This window comes from Cryptotermes secundus, unplaced genomic scaffold (assembly GCF_002891405.2).
Source record: "Cryptotermes secundus unplaced genomic scaffold, Csec_1.0 scaffold1035, whole genome shotgun sequence".
In the NCBI taxonomy this organism is placed as follows: domain Eukaryota; kingdom Metazoa; phylum Arthropoda; class Insecta; order Blattodea; family Kalotermitidae; genus Cryptotermes; species Cryptotermes secundus.
In genome coordinates, this window is record NW_019744424.1 from 355617 (window position 1) to 376503 (window position 20887).

Below are 20887 nucleotides of genomic sequence, written 5' to 3' on the forward strand. Positions count from 1 at the left end.
TCATTTCAGTCAACATTCCCTGTTTTCGTTGTCCTTCTTGTTCACTATTGAACTGACTGACGAATGGATATACACGGTGTGTCCAGCATCCGTTAGAACTTTTTTTTTTTAATTTCCCTGCAATGCCATCTATTGGCGAGTTGTGGCGTTAAGATTCTTGAAGTTTCAGCTGTGGCTGTCTATAATTTCAAAGCGCAAGCATTGCTGCATCATGTGTTCTGACCTTGAATGTAACAGTACTGTTCTGACGCTCGTCGGAAAATGGCGGTTGAACAGAGCCAACATCAAATCTTGTTTGAAGTTAGACAAAACAGCCGGAGAAGCGTACGAAATGATGAAAGTGTGTACGGTAGTGATTGTTTGAGTCGCTCGAACATTTTTCGATGGTATGCTGCATTTCGTGGCGGCAGAAAGGACATTGAAGACGCACCGCGTGCATCAAAGCAAAGAACAAGTCGCACTGAATAAAATGTAAAAAAAATGACCGAAATCCTTGCATCAGACAGCTGTGCTTCTGTAAGACTCCTCGAGGAGCTTTTGAGAATACAAAAAAAGAAAATACTATACATCAAATTCTGACCGAGGATTTTGGCAAACAGAAGGTCTGTGTGAGGTTTGTACCGCACGCGCTGTCAGTCGATGAAAAACATGCCAGAGTGGAATACTGCAAAGACACGTTATGGTCGGCCCAAAGCGTTACAGAATTTACAAAATCGATTGTTACTGGTGACGAGACATGGAATTTTCAATATGAGCCTCTCACAAAGCGGTAGAGTGCAGCGTGGTTGAGCGCAAAGAAGCCGAAACCAAAGAAAGCGCGCATGCAAAAGAGTCGAGTAAAGACACTGCTAACCGTTTTCTTTAATTCCAAAGGAATCATTCACAAGGACTTTCTGCCAGAAGGTGAAACAGTGAATTATGATTATTATCTCGGAGTCCTCAAACGTTTGTGGGCAAGAATTCTTCGAATTCGACCTGAATATCGAGAGCAAGGTTCCTGGTCGCTCCTCCACGACAATGTCCTACCACACATATCGAAGATCGTGCGTGATTTTTTGGCCAGAAAAGGGATCACAGTCCTTAATCATCCTCGGTATCCGCCAGATTTGGCCCCAGAAGATTTCTGGTTGTTCCCAAAAGTTAAGTTGGCTATTAAAGGAGACCGTCACGACACCATCCAGGACATCAAAAGGGAATATACCGCAGTTTTAAATGAGATTCCACAAAAGGAGTACAGTGACTGTATTCAAAAACTGTTCAATTGAGTCCAGCTATGTATTGATTCAAAAGGAGAATGTTTTGAATAAAAAGAGTGAAATTTTAAAAATAATTCACGTCTTGTATTTTTAATGAACACAGTCCTAACAGAATTTGGACACACTGTGTATATCCCCCCCCCCTTCCTGAACAATTTTTGTTATTTCATTACCAATCCTACCATCATGGCTGACGTGCGAACTTGTGAGGTTGAAGTGATATACGAGTAAATGTAGTATTCTGTTATGAGGTAATAGATATGCAGCATTTGTTACGCTACTTTTTGTAGCCTAACAACATGGCTACTGCGCGAAGTACGTGTATGTGTTTGGCGGTCGATCTGGTGGCGATGGCTAGTGGTGTAGCGTGTGTGGAGAGTGACCACAAGCATGCAGAGCAATTATGTGTGAAACATTTGTACGTGTTAACAGTTAGCCTGTAGAGACGCTTTCATGTTACATCCAATAAACTGCACAGCATAGAATTGTGTGCTAGTGAAAATAATGAACACGAAGGTAAAAAGGACAAAGTTGTTCCTATGCAAAATTAATTAAGAACAATGCCATGAAAACATATGGGGGGGGGGAGGTATAATTCCACCGTTTTTGTCCTCTGTATTAGATGGAAGTTAATGGTTACGCTTCACGCTTCACCTCTGGGGAAAATCCACCGGTACCCATTGGATAGAAGATTGGATGGAGCCCAGAGCCGGTCTGGACGCTGTGGAGAAGAGAAAGAACTTTCCCCTGCAGGGATTCGAACACGGGCCGTCCAGCCCGTAACCTGTCCCAATACCGAATGAGCTATCCCGTCTTCGAATAATGGACGTAAATGGATGATTAACTGTACAAGTGTCAATCTGTTGTTCCTACTGGTTTCATCATAAGAAAATAAGTTCTTTATGCAACGGAATCCGCAGAAGTCATCAACAAGAAGTACGTTACGTCAGATGCGGGAAGGTCACAAGTGTGGGCGTTCATGATATTCAGCGCGAAGGGGGGTGGGGGGAGGTGGACGCATTGTGAGATACTGCAGTTACCAGGCGGTCACTACGCGGAGATGAACGTAAATGCAATCGGTATTTGCTTCTTGCTTATGTGTCTACAAGCAGGTAAGCTGTTTCCCGTTCCATCACTCAGAACCGTCTGTTTACATATCATCGCAAGTGATTTTTGTATGGGACAACTTAACCTGCAATGTGGGGCTTTTAACTAGTTTCGTATCTTAATGAAAGTTCAGAGCGATAACATGTTTTCAGAATATGAAAATACGGTAATATTACGTATATCGATGTGTACCAACTTATAACAGATACACACTCTGTAATACAAGTATGTTTGCACGTCAGTGTAACTTTGAATTCTTATGTAGAGTTTCGACTGTTATTTGATGAGGTTATATTTGTGAAAATCTAAATATGGTATTTTGGTTACTTAGAGTACTGATCAGTTTAATCTGCGAAGTTATTCTTAAATTTTACACTCATCTTTTTCTTCCTTTTACAGCTTAAACTTTGGGCCTATTTCCATTCAGAAATAATTTCTGATACTACGAATTTCGAAGGATGTTGGTTAGGTTCCTTGGACTTGAAATCGATCCACTGCCATGCCTGTACCTGCACATGACTAATCAGACACAGAAATGATATAGGCCTACATCAATGTCATGAGTGGGATTCAAACGCACTTTCCCAGTGTTTAACAAGATGTATACAAATATAAATCACTCCGTCCAATGTGACCTGTAAGTCTTTTACTACATAAAACTTAACACCCTTACATGTTTCGGTCTCTGTGGACCATCCTCAGAGGGCAAACATCACTACAAATAGGAAACCACCATCATATAAGTTTTTACACGTAAAGTACGTACACTTATATCCTACAACACAAAGTACACTAGATAGAACATTTCACAAACACAGCAGTTTCCTGGGAATGTAAAGTTTTTTAAAAAATTGTATAAAATTTCTTGATGCCAATTAAAAGTTTTTTGGATTGTCAATAATTAAAATTCGTAAACCATGCAGGCTCGTGTTCGTCCTCCCATCGCCCCTCTTATATGGGGCAGATATTGTGCCACCTGGCTATCTTGATGTGGAGGTTCTTTATATCGTCCAGGGTTTGCTCGTGGCTGCTGTGCTGTACGTACTTTACGTGTAAAAACTTATGTGATGGTGGTTTCCTATTTGTAGTGATGTTTGCCCTCTGAGGATGGTCCACAGAGACCGAAACATGTAAGGGTGTTAAGTTTTCATGTAGTAAAAACTTACAGGTCACATTGGACGGAGTGATTTATATTTGTAATTGCTAGTGTGACGGACCAGAATGAAACAAATCAAACTCAAAAGATGTATACAATAAAATTGTGCGCTAGAATTTTAGGTTATCAAGATATTCCTACATTATTAATTTCAACTAACGCTTTTGGAACTTCAGTTTGAGGTCAGCTCAAATTTCAAGAGAATAGGCTTATTACCTCTGGTTTAAAAAATATGAAATAATCGATTCCAAAATTGTAAGAATTTAAGACAGTTTAGCACTTATTATGGCTCAATTGTCGTGGCTTGGTGTGCAGCACGCCCCCCCTTATCAAGTCCGATCAGCGTTATATTCGCAGGTGAGGTGAAGGTTTTCGTGATTTACCTCAGTCACTAGAGAAAGATGCTGACACGTTACGTTTACAGTGATGTAGGAACATCTTCTGCTGTGTTCTTCCCAATTTATAACTCACAATAATTCTCAGTTTAGACGCTATGTGACATAAGCAGTTGAGAAATTATGTTAAATAAACCAAAGACACACAGCTGTGATATATTGAATAATCATTGCCCAATAATGTAAAGAAAACAACGATTGAAAAGCGTTCACTCAGTGAAGAAAGTGATTTAATTCGAAATCGTCATGTAACGTTTAGAACTTTGTTCGCACTCCCATGCATTAAGCTCATCTCAGCGGTGCTCCTGTACAGGATGCCAAGGAAGAGAGTGTAGAATTTCGAAACCCGAGTCGCATCTGTCTCGGTTGAAGAAAGAACTTTTATGTGGATACGACAGCAGCACTAGACCACAGGTCAGCAGCACCAACAGCACACCAGTGCAACTGTACATGTTCCTGCGTCGTTTTACATTTGTAAGTAAGCACACCAGTGCAACTGTACATGTTCCTGCGTCGTTTTAAATTTGTAACTAAGCACACCAGTGTAACTGTACATGTTCCTAGGTCGTTTTACGTTTGTAAGTAACTTTACATCGCTACAGGTCAGCAGGACCAACAGCACACCAGTGTAACTGTACACGTTCCTGCATAATTTTAATTTTTTACTCATGAGTTAGTTAATCTATATAAATAAAAATGTAAATGTTCGTTCGTTCAGGATCTTAAACCTCTGAGAGTTCTTCACCGATTGCTTCGAAATTTTGAAACAACGTTGCATTCGAAGGCGCGCGTGTTTTTATATACCTATTATATAGATGTCACACCTGTGACAGGTTAAAACATGCTTCTTTTGAAAAACAGAATTGGAATTTGGAATTCAGAAGAGTCACCCCCATGGAAACGCTACAACAGACATGTTGCATAGGAAGTAACAATAGCGATACTGTATCGAATCTCCACGGTTACGGCGAATACACGGAGCGTTCCCACAGAGACAAAGCAATAACAATGTGTCGTTGCGTAGGAATCGCGGAATCAACAAAGCAGCGTTTCCGCGGTTATGACAAAGGTTCATTTGCATAGCAGCGGCCGAGGGTATAAAAGGGGATTGAATTCATTCGCCCAGTCATTCTTGGAATAGCTGCCGCTAAAGAAGGTTGGAACCTAGACGCCAAGAGATACAGAAGTATTGGTCGAGAGATTGTGTAACCAGTAACTCTAATACTGCAAGTGGCGATATTTGTAAAGTGTGCAAGTGGATTACAATAAAGATTCGCTATAATTAATACGGCGTAAAGTTATTTGTAGGGTGACATACCCAAACACGCTACATCATTACTGACGCGTGCAACACGTCACATCCACATCAAATTCGTGCATTGTTTGCAATCATATGGACCACCTGCACTCCTTCATCTCCAACAGAGTTGTGGGAGAAATATAAATCACACATGGCTGAAGATATCTTCCGTCGAATACGCAAGGAAAATTCCGATATGAACATGGATTTTACAGCAGAAATCTGCAACGAAGCGTTGATAATGATTGAAGATTTGTGCTTAGAAATCGCGAACAAAGTTCTCAATCAATTGGGAATGCCATCACCGAATCGATCTGATGCTGCTTCGTTCAATGTAGAATTGCGTCGTGAACAAAATTACAACACGGGTGATCTTTTGTCGTATGTGCAATCAAATATTCCTAAGCTAACGCTTGAACAAAAAGGCATTTACGATCAAATAATGCAAACTGTCAATAACGGGGTTGCAGAATTCTTCTTCTTAGATGCGCCAGGAGGAACTGGTAAAACGTTCCTAATTAGATGACTCTGGCAGCAATTCGATCCCAAAATGACATAGCCTTAGCTCTTGCCTCGTCCGGAATAGCTGCGACATTGCTACCGGGTGGAAGAACTGCTCATTCCGCTTTGAAATTGCCATTGAACATGCAATTCATTGAAACTCCCACGTGCAACATTTCCAAAGCATCAGGCATGGGAAGGGTATTGCAGAAATGCAAACTTATTGTTTGGGATGAATGCACAATGGCGCACAAAAAATCGCTCGAGGCTCTTCATCGATCAGTGCAAGATTTGCGTGGACACATCAGACCATTTGGGAACGCATTAATATTGCTTGCAGGAGATTTCAGGCAAACATTGCCTGTAATTCCTCGATCGACACCAGCGGACGAAATAAATGCTTTCCTGAAGTACTCTACTTTGTGGCGACACGTAAAGACGTTAAAATTAACTTCAAATATGCATGTCCACCTGAAAAACCATCGATCAGCTGAGATATTCTCACATCAATTGCTGGTAATTGGGAACGAAAAGGTGCCGGTTGATCTGACCTCAGGACGAATTTCATTGCCTCATAACTTCTGCAGTTTAGTGACGTCAAAAGAAGAATTGGTTGAAGAGTATTTCCCAATATTCAAACCAATTATAAGAATCACGATTGGCTGAGTGAACGAGCTATTCTTGCGGCCAAGAACAAAGACATCTATGAACTTAACAATATCATTCAGTCTAACATTCAATGCGAGGCAGTCACATACAAGTCCGTCGACACTGTTGTGGAAGTAGATGAAGCGGTTAATTATCCAACAGACTTTTTGAATTCACTCGATCTGCCACAGCAACGCGTGGCCGGGTACAGCTAGTAATTATTAAAAAGTGAGATACAATATTGCTTTTTTAAACATTCCTTACATCATATTTACGTTATACCCTTAACTGCCTCTGTAGAAACGCGGGTGGCATGAGCTGGATATGCTTTACGTGAGTGAGTAATTGGCCAGTTTCGGTGTAGACTGAATTCCACTGGCTCAAAACGAAATCCAAGTGTAGGCCTCTGTAAACACAGTAATGAAGCTTCCGTTTTTATGAAACACAGATTATTTCTTGACTAGATTTGTAATTGTTGTCAAGGAATTTCCCATGCCGGCAGTTCATTGCGGGTAAACGTAAAATTGAAGTAAATTATATTTATTATATATATGTATATATATAAATTATATATAAGTAATTATATTTAATATTAAATACTATTACTCAACATTTGATTACTGTACATCAAATAAGATTTACTGTATTAAAGGGTTCGGCATAATCTCACACATCATCTGCCATGAAAGAGGTAAGAAGGAAGCTTTTGGAAACTTGGGAATAGTCTTTGCTATATTAGCAATTGGTCTTCTAGGATTAGTAGTATGGGCGCACCACATATTTACAGTGGGAATAGACGTGGATACACCAGCCTACTTTACATCAGCAACGATAATTATTGCAGTACCAACCGGAATTAAAATTTTTAGCTGGTTCAAATAAACCTGCATTTCTCGTCAAACCACCACTTCGAGTTTGAAGCGGCCGCATGATACTGACCCTTCGTAGACGTAGTGTGATTGTTCCTATATATCTCGATTTATTGATGAGGAAGATAAAATAAACTTATCTAATATAATGAGTATACTTGACTTCCAATCAAGAAGTTTGTATTAACAAGCTAAGTAATAACAATAATCACAACTACAGTAACAGCATCCCTGGCGGTAACGGCCGTTGTCATAGCTCTAACGTCTGTGCTGTCAAAAAAAAAAAAAATGTTATGGAGCAAAGGTCACGTACATGTAGATGTAGTTTTTTTGGTAAATGTGGAATCACTACAATTAGACGGTAAGATTGGAAAAAACAAAAAAACTGAACAGTAATAAGGACATGGCCCGGAGAGCTTGGGTCTGCAAGGAAGTACAAGAAATTCCTGACTAATCAGAATGTTAACGCGGCGGCGTAAACCGCTGACAATGCGGAAGGGCTATATGAAATGGGTCATAAGCACTATGGCAGATGGAAAATGCTGAGTAGGAGGAGGCGGCCTACCAAAAGAGTCAACCCCTTCTTGGTTGACAACCAATAATCAAGCTACACCGACCCAAAATCACGTCAGGGTAGGAGGACCCCTACACCCGGAATACGACGAGTCAGCGAGCAGAGGTTATAAAAACCCGAGACGACCCATTTTAGGGGCTTCTTCTTTTTGGCTTTGGGTTTTTGCCTATTCGATCCGATTCGATTCTATTCGGATCTATTACACTATTCTTATTAATGTCATTTTTACATTAGTATCACAATTGTGGCCATGAGTGGACGCTGGATCGTGATGGCGAGCCTCCTCATCTGCAGCTCAAGTAAGTGAAACCATCTCATATAGCCATGATCATTAAGTGTAAAGTGTAAAGTGTAACCCGGGAGAGATAGGCTAATCAGATGGGCTAGGTCATTCAGTGATTCCAAGCATAGAATACCGCCCAGCAGGGTGATAGGAGGTGGACATGATGAGACACTGCAGGATTATTTCCAATGTAAGACGAACCGACAAACGTCGGCACAGTATGTATATAGTGTATTTAAAGACGTAGGTAAATAGAATAGGCTAGGAATGTGTACGAGTTTCATTCAACCACACATATCCACGAGTGTTATCCTCTTCCTCCGACTCCAGGACTTCCCAAAGCTTCGGCGATTTACGGTTTACCCCAGACAGTAATGCAAGCTAAGATAAGTACGAGATTTCTTGGATTACCAAGATGGTGGCAGCATACTAAACAGGGTGACGGAGAGGGATATTTCCTCGCCCTCCGTCATCACGGCAGGAGATAAGTGTAGCGACAGCTAGAGAGAGGTACAGTGGCGGAAGCGGTGGAGGTACCTCCACGCCCCCTTCACGCCATAACAAAAAGAAAACATCGAAGACCGAGAAAAAATCTCCGTTTGAGTGCGTGTTCGACCCAAAAAGATCTGCACGACTACCCTTCTCGCTACGGTTCTTCCTCGTTGCCGTAATCTTCTTAATCTTCGACGTAGAAATCGCACTACTGTTACAAGCCGTGGAGGCCCATAGGGTTGTGAGACGTTGAGGCTCCCACATTATCTAGACAATCGGCTCAAAAATGGCGGTAAGGTTGTCAGCCTTACGCGTCCGCCGCGCTTTACACCCCAGGAAAATTATTTAATTAATTCATGGTACTCATTTCTGTTAGAGGCTGAGTCGACCCAGGGTCATAGTGAGGCTGGAAGGATTAGGTCAAACGAAAAAATCCAATGGCCTCATCGGGACTTGAACCCGCGACCTTCCGGCTTGTGCCTGTTGTTAACATATTGCAGCTGAAAAAGGCGAAGCCAACTGGGAAATTTGTGTGAATTCGTGCACTCAAGTTTGTTGAAATATTATTATATCGTGTTCTTGCTGAAGTATCGAGTGTTGGATTCTCATGTCACTGAGTTCCGTTGAAATATTTTTTGCTGAATTTTAAGCCCACTGAGTTGTGGTAGAAGTGTCTTATGTCTAATTCTCATGCCTCTTAGTCTCCTTTGAAATATCTAATGCTGATATATTTCACTGAGGTTTGGCTGGTATATCTAGTACTCAGCTTCAGAAATTCTCTTGTTTCAGACTGAAACGCACGAGAGAATAGACGTATACTATGGACTTTATATGGTAAGTGGAAAGTACACTCATTCTTATCACACTGAAAAATGAATGCATCCATCCATCGTCCCAACTATCCCACAGTTGTAAAGTAAATAATATTATGAAGCTGCAAGGATATACATTTATTACCAGATACAGAATAGCATAAAAATCACAACAGTAATGGTTTAAGACAGCAGAGTGCTCTCCGGCCAGTGAAAGATAGCCTGGGACTAAGGACACCGGGTGTATACAGTATCCCATGCGAGTGCGGCAAGGTCTATATTGGGCAGACAGGCCGTTCTGTGGACACGAGGTTGAAGGAGCATCAGCGGCACATTCGTCTGGAACATCCGGACAAGTCAGCTGTAGCTGAACACAGCATCGATTTGGGACACCGCATTGAGCTTCAGAATACCTCCATCCTCGCCACCAAGGCCCGTTATAAGGATCGCATCATTAGGGAGGTAATTGAGATTGAACTCCATCCCGACAATATGAACAGAGAGGTGGGTTTTGTCTCGGCAAGTCATGGAAGCTTCTCATATGTTCCCTCAAGTAACCTCCGAAATACGGCAGGCAGACCCTATAGGCCACTCAGTTCCATCGCAGCCCCCGAACTACAGGGTCAATGCCCTCTATTTAACTTTCCTTCTCTCCCCATAACACATACTCTATGCCAACTCTGGCCCACTACCTGCTGGCTATCCCACCTGACCCTTCCTCTCCCCCTCTCTACTATTTCCCTATGTGGCCACACTCCTTCTCTCCTTCTCATATACAGCTGTGTTTACTCGACTGGATTCAGTCTGCTATAGGTGATCTGCTGGTTCGCTCTTGGATTTCTTCTTGTCATCTACCCTGAAGATGGAGGCGATACGTTCCTCTGAAACGTGGGTTAACACAATTTCTACACGGCGCCACATCCCAGAAGACGGCTTTTTTTCATAGTCACCCCCGTGAAAACCTCAAATATTACACAGTAATGGTTTATGTTGCGCGAAACATTAAAATAGGTATAACATTATTATTTATCTTTGCTAATTAAAGAAAAAAACATAAATTTACGTTTTCGTTTTTTGTTCCCTAAAGTTATAACAAATGTAGGATAATACTGTTACTAATACACTTACTTATCCTGCTACTGATGTGTCTGGTAACAAAAGCATTTACGGTCTTTGTTTGTTATGGTTTTGCTCATGATCTATATGCAGTTTTAACCAAGTTTAGCAGGTGGGGAGAGATTACGTTTCTAAACCGGAACAAGCAATTCTAGAATTAATTGACACTACATGTTTTCTTTCAAATACTTCTGTATGCTGAGGGTAGTAAGGTCAATATAGTAAAATTATGCAATTTAATAATACATTCTGTGCACAACTCCCACTCTTACTTATTCAGAATCTGCTAAGTTTTCCAGGTGTAACCTCAGAGTTTGGGCCGTCTTCGCACATTTAATATCTAACACACCGATTTTTCATAAGCAACTTGCGGGTACGTTTATGAATTATTACAGTGAAAATGAGCGATTCCTTGTGTTATCACCAGGGACCGGATTTTTATGCCATAATAATCCCTTAAATATATATGCATTTATGCATGAAAAACTTCCGAAATATGCACATAAAAATTTATACCAATTATTAAAATTTATTTTACATTATTTTAAGACCAACAAATCAATATTTAAGTTCATTTTATGTAATCACTGAATGATTAATTTGAAATAAAAAGCTGTACTTAAATACAAATCATGCAACAAAGCCAACATATTTCATTAAAAATTTAAAAAACCAATTGTACTCACATTTAGCTCTCCGAACTTTCAACTTCTCTTTTGTTGCAGTTTACAATTACTAAATGTTTAATTTTTCCATAGTTAGTCACCTCCTATCGTCACGTAAGATGCTCTTATATTGGGAAAAGCTCCTTTCCGCATCGCAGGAACTTAAGGGTGCATGTACAAAAGCCGCTATTTGCTCCACTGTTAATGATTTTTTACTTGGTAGTTCAGTACGTTTACCGGCTAAAAATTTTTTAAATTTCACAAATTTATTCATATCCTGGATTTTTTTTAAAGAATGCTGTGTTCTTTTTCATTTACTACTTCACGAACTCTTCCAGGAACCGAATTCAATTTGGAAACAGTGGTTTTGAACACACTTAACGACTGATACAAAGTAGTATTGCTATTGCTTGCCTCCAGTGAGGAAATGGAGGATGGGAGATGATAGAATTGAGCAGATATATAGGAAAGATTAGTTTCTAGTTCTGCGTATTTTAGTACATCTTGGGCAATTTGAATTGATGCCGCACTTTTGGGATCAAATGTATTCACGACATTCCTAACTGTTTCTTAATGTTCGGTATAGTAACTCGCTGCACACAGCCACGTGCTCCAGCGCGTTAATATTGGTTCTGGCGGAAGTGGAACGCTCGGTGCTACTGCTTTAAAGGCGTCTTTTCTGTATGGCGCTTTAACAAATACCTTCTTCACAGAAGATACCAACTTGTCAACAAGCGGAAAATTTGCACGAATTTTTTCTGCAACACGATGCAACAAATGGACAAGGCAAGTCAAGTGTGTCATATTTGGAAATATAACTTTAAGAGCAGTACCGGCTTTCATCATATAACTTGAGGCATCGGTCACAAAAAACAATACGCGCTCATACTGAATGCCATTCGGCCATAGTAACTTCATGGAACTGATAAAAAATTCGGAAACTGTGGAGCTATTTGTGGTTTCAAATTGCTCTACCGCAAGAAGATATGGGATAGGTTGTCCATTCTTATTAAGAGATCCAACTATACAATTTGCAATAATCCGTCCCTCACAATCTTGTGTTTCGTCGATTGATAATCATACAAAATTGTCTTGAATCGTATCCCTAATGCTTTCAATTGTAAGATCGTAACAGTGCTTCACGTAATTTTTGCGCACAGTAGATTCATCCGGCACTTTGCACTGTGTATACTTCTCTGTGACGTTTCTCAGAGTAGGATTGGTTAGTTTCCACAGCGGAATATCTGCCGCTAAAAAGGCTTCGCTTAAATCAAAGGAAAACTGAAAAAATGTTATTGGAATTTTCACTAAGTAATTTTTGAACAGGAGCACTTTTCGTGGATTTAATTTTAATATTCTCTTTGTGTATATTAGTGTTAAAATTCTGAAGCACTTAAATTGTATACACACGACCTTGATTGAAAATTTGAACATAAAATTAAAAAATATATATGGTAAACTTTTTAAAAAGGAAGTATGCAGCATAAATAGAGATCGTCGAAAATATGATGCTTATTTATAAAAAAGGTAAAATACGCATTTATATGCACCATCAAACCATGTCCAAAATTTAAGTAATGAAGTAATTCATACATATATCCAAACGAGCATACTTTCTGGTTGCGAGAAAGAAATATGCATTTGCATTAATATCCGGTCCCTAGTTATCATCATCAAATGGATAGATGTGTAATATGATATAAACTCCGTCCTAAGTGCAACAATATATTGGAGGTCTTTCGTCTTGCTTTCTTCTACACTACATTTTTCGGCCGCAAACGGCCATCATCAGGTGTGTGCACTCACGCAGCTGTTACACTGCACCCCGTTTAAAATTAAAAACGTACAGGTCTTCCCAATTGTTCCCTTCTTCGCTGCTAACAGGATCTACTTCGCTGATATTTGTCTGATTCGTACCTCATCTTTGCCTCCCACACACGTCAATTTTGACCTTCATGAACTGGCACTTTTAAAATCTTCAGTTCCAACTTTAAAAATTCATTTATTTTTTTTTTCAAATTTCAAATTTAAAATTTAATTTGGGAAAATTTTCCCTCAAATTTAAAATGTACTCAGGCAAGCAAAGGGACTCATATGAGTCCCTTTGCTTGCCTGAGTCCAGTTAAGGATCCTAAATATTTATTATGTTTTATGTTAGCCTAGTCCCTGATTGCCTGTTTGGCAACTCCAATAGAAATGTCACAGGCTGGTTCAGGTCCTATGAACGGATGTTCCGCTCCAATTTTAGCTAATTGGTCTGCTGCATTTCCAGCAATACCCTCATGGCCCGGCACCCATATCAGTTGTACCCTGTTATGTTAGGCCAGTTCCATGAGGGTTTGGTGGCAATCCCAGACCAATTTTGAATTGATCTGGTGTTTGTCAAGCGTTTTAAGTGCAGCTTGGCTGTCAGATAGAATGCAAATGTTCCTATTTCTATAGTTCCTATCTAAATTCCCCATAATACATGCTTTAATGGCATATACTTCTGCCTGGAATACTGTCGTGTACTGCCCAAGGCTGAAACTAAGTTTCCGCCTCGTGCCATAGCAGAACACACCAGCTCCAGTGCCCTTATTTGTCTAGGAACCATCTGTATACCAGATCAGTCCCCCTTTTCTATCGGGCCGAAACTCGTCTTCCCATTCACTCCTGTCAGGAAATCTGACCGTGAATGGGTTTTCATATACATGTCTCAGTAACATTTTGTCAGACCCCATTTGTAATATGGTTCTTTTCATGCCCTGAGTCATGTATGCATGACCGAAACAATCAGATCTAGGTTTCCATTGATCACTACACTGGAGACGGTAGATTCCTGGCCTCTGGCCTCTGGCCTCTGCCTCCAACTGTAAATGCAGTGGGGGGAATCCAAGGAGTATCTCCAGTGCATCTGTTGGAGATGTTCAAAATGCTCCTGTGATACCTAAGTAAACCAACATTTGCAATTTGCTAAGTTCTGTCTTCCTTGTCTTGAATTTAACTCTGGGCCACCAAACTGTGGCACCATAAGTAATTATGGGTCTCACAACCGCAGTATATATCCAATGTATAACGTGTGGCTGCAATCACCAAGTTTTACCAAACATGCTTCTGCATGTCCAAAAAGCCTTATAGGCTTTGTTAATGATTTTGTCCAGCTACTTTTTCCATGTCAGTCCCTTGTCTAATTCTAGACCAAGGTACTTGACATCACTGGAGAGCTGGATTGTCTTATTGTCCTTAAGGCCCTCTATATTTCTCTTCTTTTTTAACGGTATAATTATCGTCTTATTGGGATTGATGGAAGGACTTGTTCTTTCACACCATCGTTGGACCATGTACAGAGCTGTTTGAAGACGCTCTGATACGGTCGAAAGGAATTTTCCGTCTATGTCATCAGCATACTCTACTGTATAATACCCATCATCATTAATTCCCCACATGAGATCGTCGACGATCACACCCCACAGCAGAGGCGAAAGGACGCCCCCCTGTGGACATCCCCTAGACGCGGACGCCCCTAGGGTTTCTCCTGATAATGTAGCAGCTATAGTTCTGCTTTACAGCATAGCATTGATTATATCAAACGTGGTTCAATCAAAAGCTCCCTCTATGTCAAGGAATGCGCCTAAGGCAATATCCTTGTGTTCAATCGCACTTTCTGTGCGTGTTACCACATTGTGTAGTGCACTTTCGGTAGATTTACCTGTCTGGTAGGCATGTTGGTTTCGGTGTAGAGGATATGTCCTCAATACCCCGTCCCTGATATGCCTATCCACTAGTTTCTTCATTGTTTTCAACAAGAAAGACGACAGGCGGATAGGATGATAAGCCTAGCGTGGTATAATCAATGTTATATTTTAGCGTCCTACTACACTGATTCATGTCCATGGTTTATGCTGACCGTCTTACAGTGTATACACTTTTCACCTTATTCTTCACCTCCACGCTACATGTTTCAGCACTAATGTGCCATCTTCAGGTGTCTTTATGCACGTTAAACTATTGTACTGCATGCCATAATGTCTTCATTATAAAATGACTAAAATCTGTATTCGTCATATAGGACGATGAATTCGAAATAATAAAACTTTTCAGGATACTTCCTACATCGCACTCAAACACGCGAATTACGCCAATCCTCTTTTATGTGAGCATTCTTCCTACATATATTTGTGTATCGTGTTCTGTGTTGTGTTTTTCTCCTGTTACTGCATGCTTTGTACTGGATATGGTTATGATTTATAAAATAATGATGTATCTTACCCTTTATGGGACGGGCCATTTAAATTCCGGTAGTGGCAGCGGGACGGAGTTAATTTAAATGCCCGCCATTGTAGAGTAGGCCTAATACAAATTGTAATCATGTTACTTAAAATGCTGTGATTTCTACAATTTTTGTGATAAAGGAACGAAATAAACGCTACTTTTATCTAGAAAGTATATAGAATTAGATATTGTAATTTATAGATTTTAGAATCTGTAAAAATTGTTACATTGATTAAAAAAAAAGTCCCCAATTTTGAGCGTCTGTCTACAAAAATGCATAAAGCTTCCGCACAAAACCTTCCTGCAGTATAAATGCATGCTTCTGACTCACGGTCTTAACTATGTGTTATCTGGAGGAGAGGGAATGTTTGTTTCCATTGCACATTCTCCATTCAGTGGGCTTCTTGTATACACGAGTGTGGGCGAGTTCTTATCCGTTTGTTTATTCACGTATGTCGGACTATCCACACAGAGGCAGTTCTTGGAATATCACCTCATACCACTTGCTTCGAAGTCCCTTCAGAATAAACTGTAACGCATTCTGAATGGTGTGATTTACGAGCTGCCTCTGAATTTCGACTCCTTCAATGCGAAAATGGGCCATGGTGCATAGTTGAAATTAAGCGTTATGAATAGTGGACACCACTCTCCATCACTGGCTTACTTCCTGCTAATACGAGACATTGCGTGTGCGCGCTTCGCGTGGAAAACAGAGTTAATTACGGACAAAGTGCATGAATTGCGACGTCGGGCTCTGCATTCAGTGTCATGCAACAATCAGTTAGATGATGCAGGAGGGAAGACAGTCTACTTATAAAGCTGGTGTCCAAAATTAATGTAAGTAGAACAAGAATTTCTATCTTAAAATTAAATTTTAAAACACTGTGCGCACGCGTGGACTGCACATACCCATACGGTGTCTTTCGGCCACTCGGCTTTACTTTAAAGGTCCCCCATACGGTGTCCTTCGGCTCATAAATGTTACTAAAGTCTGACAATTTTCGGAAGGTTGTTAATTTGCTCAATGCGGTGCCTTTGTTCAGACAAGAAGGGCGCTGGAGAAGGTGTTTATGGTCGAGCGACTGAAGCTGATTGGTTGGAATTTCTACCGGTGTTCTGGATTCAAATCCGCAATTTCTCTTGTCCTGTATAGGCACCAGATGTTTCACTGTGGATCTGTCTCTCGGCCAGAGCTTCGTACAAAATTAAATTCGACCCGGAGAAGGCCGGGGGTCCAATTTACGATACCTGTCGAAGACTGTAAGTAACTCTCTGCTTGATCTCAATACAGGAGTGGGAGGACGAACGTCTGAAGTGGGACCCTTCACACTACGGAAACATCAAGAGGTTCTACACCAGCGAGAGTTTCCTATGGACTCCTCAGATTGGATGGGTAACAATGTGAGTTCTGAATGATTTAAAATTCTCACGACAGTCTAGTAATGATGCTGACCCTGCTTTTGTGTGATGACGCCATGTATCCAATTTTTTCTCTTATGGTGTTCTCTTTTGTGCCCGTTCACAAAGCATTCTCCCCCCACCATTTTTGAAGGGCCACCCATTCTCTTTGGTCCGCTCATAGCTCCAGTCTCATTTCATACCTATCTATCCATCCATCCATCCATCCATCAGTCCGTCTGTCCGTCCGTCTGTCTATCTATCTATCTATCTATGATTTGAGTGGGATTTGAACCCACGATCCCGGCGTTCTAGCAAGAGGGGACAGTTCATGCCTTAGACCGCGCGGCCACTGTGATCGGCGACTCGGCTTATGCCTGCAATAAATGAACATCAAGAGCAATGACGTTTGAAACTCTCAGATAATGCTTTTCAGAATGGGGTTGTTTCATTGGAGTACACTGCTGCCTCTTGCCTTTACAAAGCTGTGTACGGAAGTCCCTTGCTTCCAGGGACGTGGTGGGTGACAGATTGTACATGGGAGTGCTTCCCTGTCTCCTGGAATCGTCTGGCCGAGTGACGTGCATCTCGTGGTCCTCTTTCGGGACAAATTGCCGTTCGGACCTCACGCACTGGCCATATGACTCACACGTTTGCGAGGCCCTCCTGGCCCCTTGGAGACTGCAGCATGAAGAGCTGAAGCTGATCCCCGTACACGGGGACAATATGGTGGGTCATGTCATTCAGTAACTCTGGATAGGCCAAAGGATGAGATAGCAGAAGCCCAGGAATATCTGACCGTCGAACGGACAGACCAAGGTGTCTGGTGTGACGGTAATGCCTTACCCTGCATTCGGAAGGTACTAGGTTTGTTGCTGACTGCAGTGAGGGAGATTTCTCGTTATTTTCCTTAGTTTCTCCCGGCGAATATCGGGACAGGTGAAACCGTTTCATCCCAAACTTCTCTACAACATTTGAGCCATCTCATCTTCCAATTTTATTCGACTGTAAGAAATCTTTTCAGTTGAACCAGAATCGAAAAATGACTCAGGTAATTTGGGATCTAAGTTTGTCACAGCGGTGACTTTGAAGAATTCTATCTTCTGGGATATAAAGCGCTACAGTCCTCTGGAAGTCAACTGATGTTCCTGGGGAATATTTCACTTCTATTTTCAGGGTCGAAGGGCAAGCTAACTGATGGGTTTCTTCGAAACGTCTGTCGACTTTCATCGGACTTTGCAAGATTATATCCCAAAAGACAGAATTCTTTGGCACGAGAATCGATAAAACAATCAACATGAGCTAAAGAACAGATTCATTCCTAACATCTTTATAAACTTATACCACTTGGGAGACTGGTACACTAGAAGTCATTAATGCCTTGATACGGAGCCTTTCATGGAATGGCGAAAATTACTCACCTCGCCAAGAAATTTCCCGCTTGTACAGAACTGGGAGCTTCCGCACTGTGCTCATATGAGCATCCATTTTGTCCCTCTTCCAAGCCAGTTTAGTCCAATGAACATTTCCATAATCTATTTCTCTAAAATTTATTTTCATATAATAATTTTAGATATCTTCCCGGCATTTATATAGAGGACCTGAATAAAATCACGACATACTTCACTGAGGAGAACCTGTCTCTAACCGAGATTTGAACCCTAGATCTGTCGAGTACGGAAAAAGAGTCATATCCACTGAACCGTGACATTCGATCCATAGTCATGTACAATAAATCTTTGAGTAAAAGTAAATTATTGAGTGAAATAATGCTGACTTGCTGCGGTTCGCTCTCGGGGGGTCTAATGACGCATATTTCTAATTAGATTTTTCAGTTCCACGAGCCGAATGGAGAATGGGAACTACAGAGCAGTGAAATAAGGGGCCTCAATGAGATGTTTGAGAATACCAGTTTCGGCTACTTAGAAGTAACTTTGACCTTGGCGAGGCATTCGGCAACCCATGAAGCCACTGTTGTTATCCCTGTACTCGGTGGGTACCCAGGACAAAAACACACATCGCTTATAACGAATCCTAGAAGGCTGCAATTTTCTTTGTGGCGTGTCGCATTCCCCGGAGCGCTTCTCCTGACTTTCCCTACGTTTTCTCCATTCCATACAGTAAAAAGTATTTTTTTCTCTGCAGTTCTCGTGGTGCTGACTTTGGCTTCGTTCTGGATAGAAGCCGAAATTTCGACCCGCTTAAGCCTCGAGTGCACACTTTTAATTTGTCACAGTCTTTACCTGCAGTACATGGGCCTCTATTTGTTTAACGGCGGTGTCAACTGCCCTTTAATAGGTAAGAATCTCATTTTAATATTTGCGAACTTTAAATCTCTTTGAGAAAGTTCGACTTTCTGGGATATGAAGCGGTTTAGTCCAATGAAAGTAAACAGACTTTCAGAGGAACATGTCGGCTACATCTTCAGGATCGAAGAATAAATCAAGCAAGAAGCCAACGTGAAGCAGGTACCAAGTTTCTTTTTCGGCCCTACAGGTGGAGGTAACATGTTCTTCTGAAACGTTTGTTGACTTGCAACGAATTTTACGACTTTATATCCCAGAAGATAGAACTTTCTTAGCTACTGATTTGAGGACCTCAAATCCTACCACATTTTAAATATTGTTGGTGTCGAATCTGCAGGGACAAGAAAGATTTACGTTGTGTACATGACTTCGTGACGTGACACACAACGTTGTTTTTGCTTTTGTTATCGTCTCATGCGAGTTTAATCTCTAAAGATTTGCAGTGCTTCAGTATCCAGGCAAGGTGGGAGGAGGAATCGAAATTATCTATAACTACGCGAATCTTATAGCTCGTAAAACTAATATAAATACTACGTATTAAAAAAATTCGGCTCAGAGCTCGAAAAATACACACAATTCATCTATTACAAAGACCATTCTGCTAATTATAGGTGCTGAAATAAATTCCGTAGAAAGAATCGATACCCATAGAACTTCTCTGTAGAAGAAGTGTAGAGTTAAAAACCATAGGTATGCATAATTACCACTGCCCTTTACAGCGTTAACAACGGTGACTGCTCTCATTCAATAAGGAAGGATTTTATTCCAGCGGTCAGAATACTGACTGACATTTAAATTCCCTGAAGAAGATTTTATGGTAAGTATCTAGTGCGTTTATTGTTATCATCTTTCAGGCTTTAGAGCCAGATGTTTCGGTCTGCTGTGGGATTTGCTAATATTTATGGAAATTGCCAACTATCGCAAGCAACATTTCCATTACTAATGTATAACAAGGCATGTGCTCTGAGAATTCCAAGACTGTAAGTCAGATATGGGAACCATACCTACTGAAATAGCACGAGGCTGTTCCTGTCGTATGATAGCCGCACGTGTATTTTGTTTCCTGCAGTGCTCTTCTACCGGGACTCCATGTTGGTGTGCGGAATATCTTTGGTTGTTACCTTTCTTGTGCGATGGATGGCCAGGAGCCCAGCCATGCCTCCCTCTTGGGCGTCTGGGATTGCCATGAAGGTGCAGAACAGTCTGCCCGGACAGCTCCTGATCTTCCTCCATCACCCTCATCAAGTAAGAAAAAAAAAGTCTGAAGAGTTAATACGAGGTCTTCCTCTTTTGGCGCAATTCTTCGTGCTGTGCCACAGAGGGCGTTCGTTACACACAGTGCCCGACAATGCCGTCAGCTTCATGGAGCACGGTCTAGCAATGAACTGAACACCCTGTACTGTTATAAGTAGGGCCCGGATTTTTATGACCTAAAAACTATAAATATATGCATGCACTTATGACCCAAAATTATGTCAAATATGACCTAAAAAGTGTAAAATATGACCTTAAATAATAAATGGGACATAAAATTTCACAATTTTAATTAAAGATAAGAATAAAATAATTAAGAATAAAATTAAGAATAAAGATGATGAATATATGATAGTAGGTCCTACTTACCAAATTAGCCCTATTATGTCTCTGAAGGAAAGAAAACTGATGGAATTTCGACATTTCGTACTGGATTAAACCATTCATTGCTTTCTTTTTAATACTGATATTTGCGTTCATATTTTAGACAAACACTGGTGCACA

The 20887-nt window shown here is 40.9% G+C and overlaps 1 protein-coding gene across 2 annotated transcripts in view; it reads left to right on the forward strand.

The window, feature by feature from the left end:
• Window positions 1–1884: 1884 nt before the first annotated feature.
• Window positions 1885–20887, forward strand: part of LOC111874792 (neuronal acetylcholine receptor subunit alpha-5) — a 23223-nt gene continuing 4220 nt past the window's right edge. Inside the window, exons 1-8 of one of the 2 annotated variants that reach the window (XM_023870588.2) lie at window positions 2265–2368; window positions 4228–4388; window positions 9371–9415; window positions 16717–16826; window positions 17336–17552; window positions 18650–18815; window positions 18969–19121; window positions 20199–20374. In XM_023870588.2, coding sequence (XP_023726356.1) covers window positions 2317–2368; window positions 4228–4388; window positions 9371–9415; window positions 16717–16826; window positions 17336–17552; window positions 18650–18815; window positions 18969–19121; window positions 20199–20374 — 1080 coding nt within the window. In that variant the 5' untranslated portion in view covers window positions 2265–2316. Of the gene's footprint in view, window positions 2369–4227; window positions 4389–9370; window positions 9416–16716; window positions 16827–17335; window positions 17553–18649; window positions 18816–18968; window positions 19122–20198; window positions 20375–20887 lie in introns of both variants that reach the window. The other variant, XM_023870589.2, reaches the window with a different exon arrangement.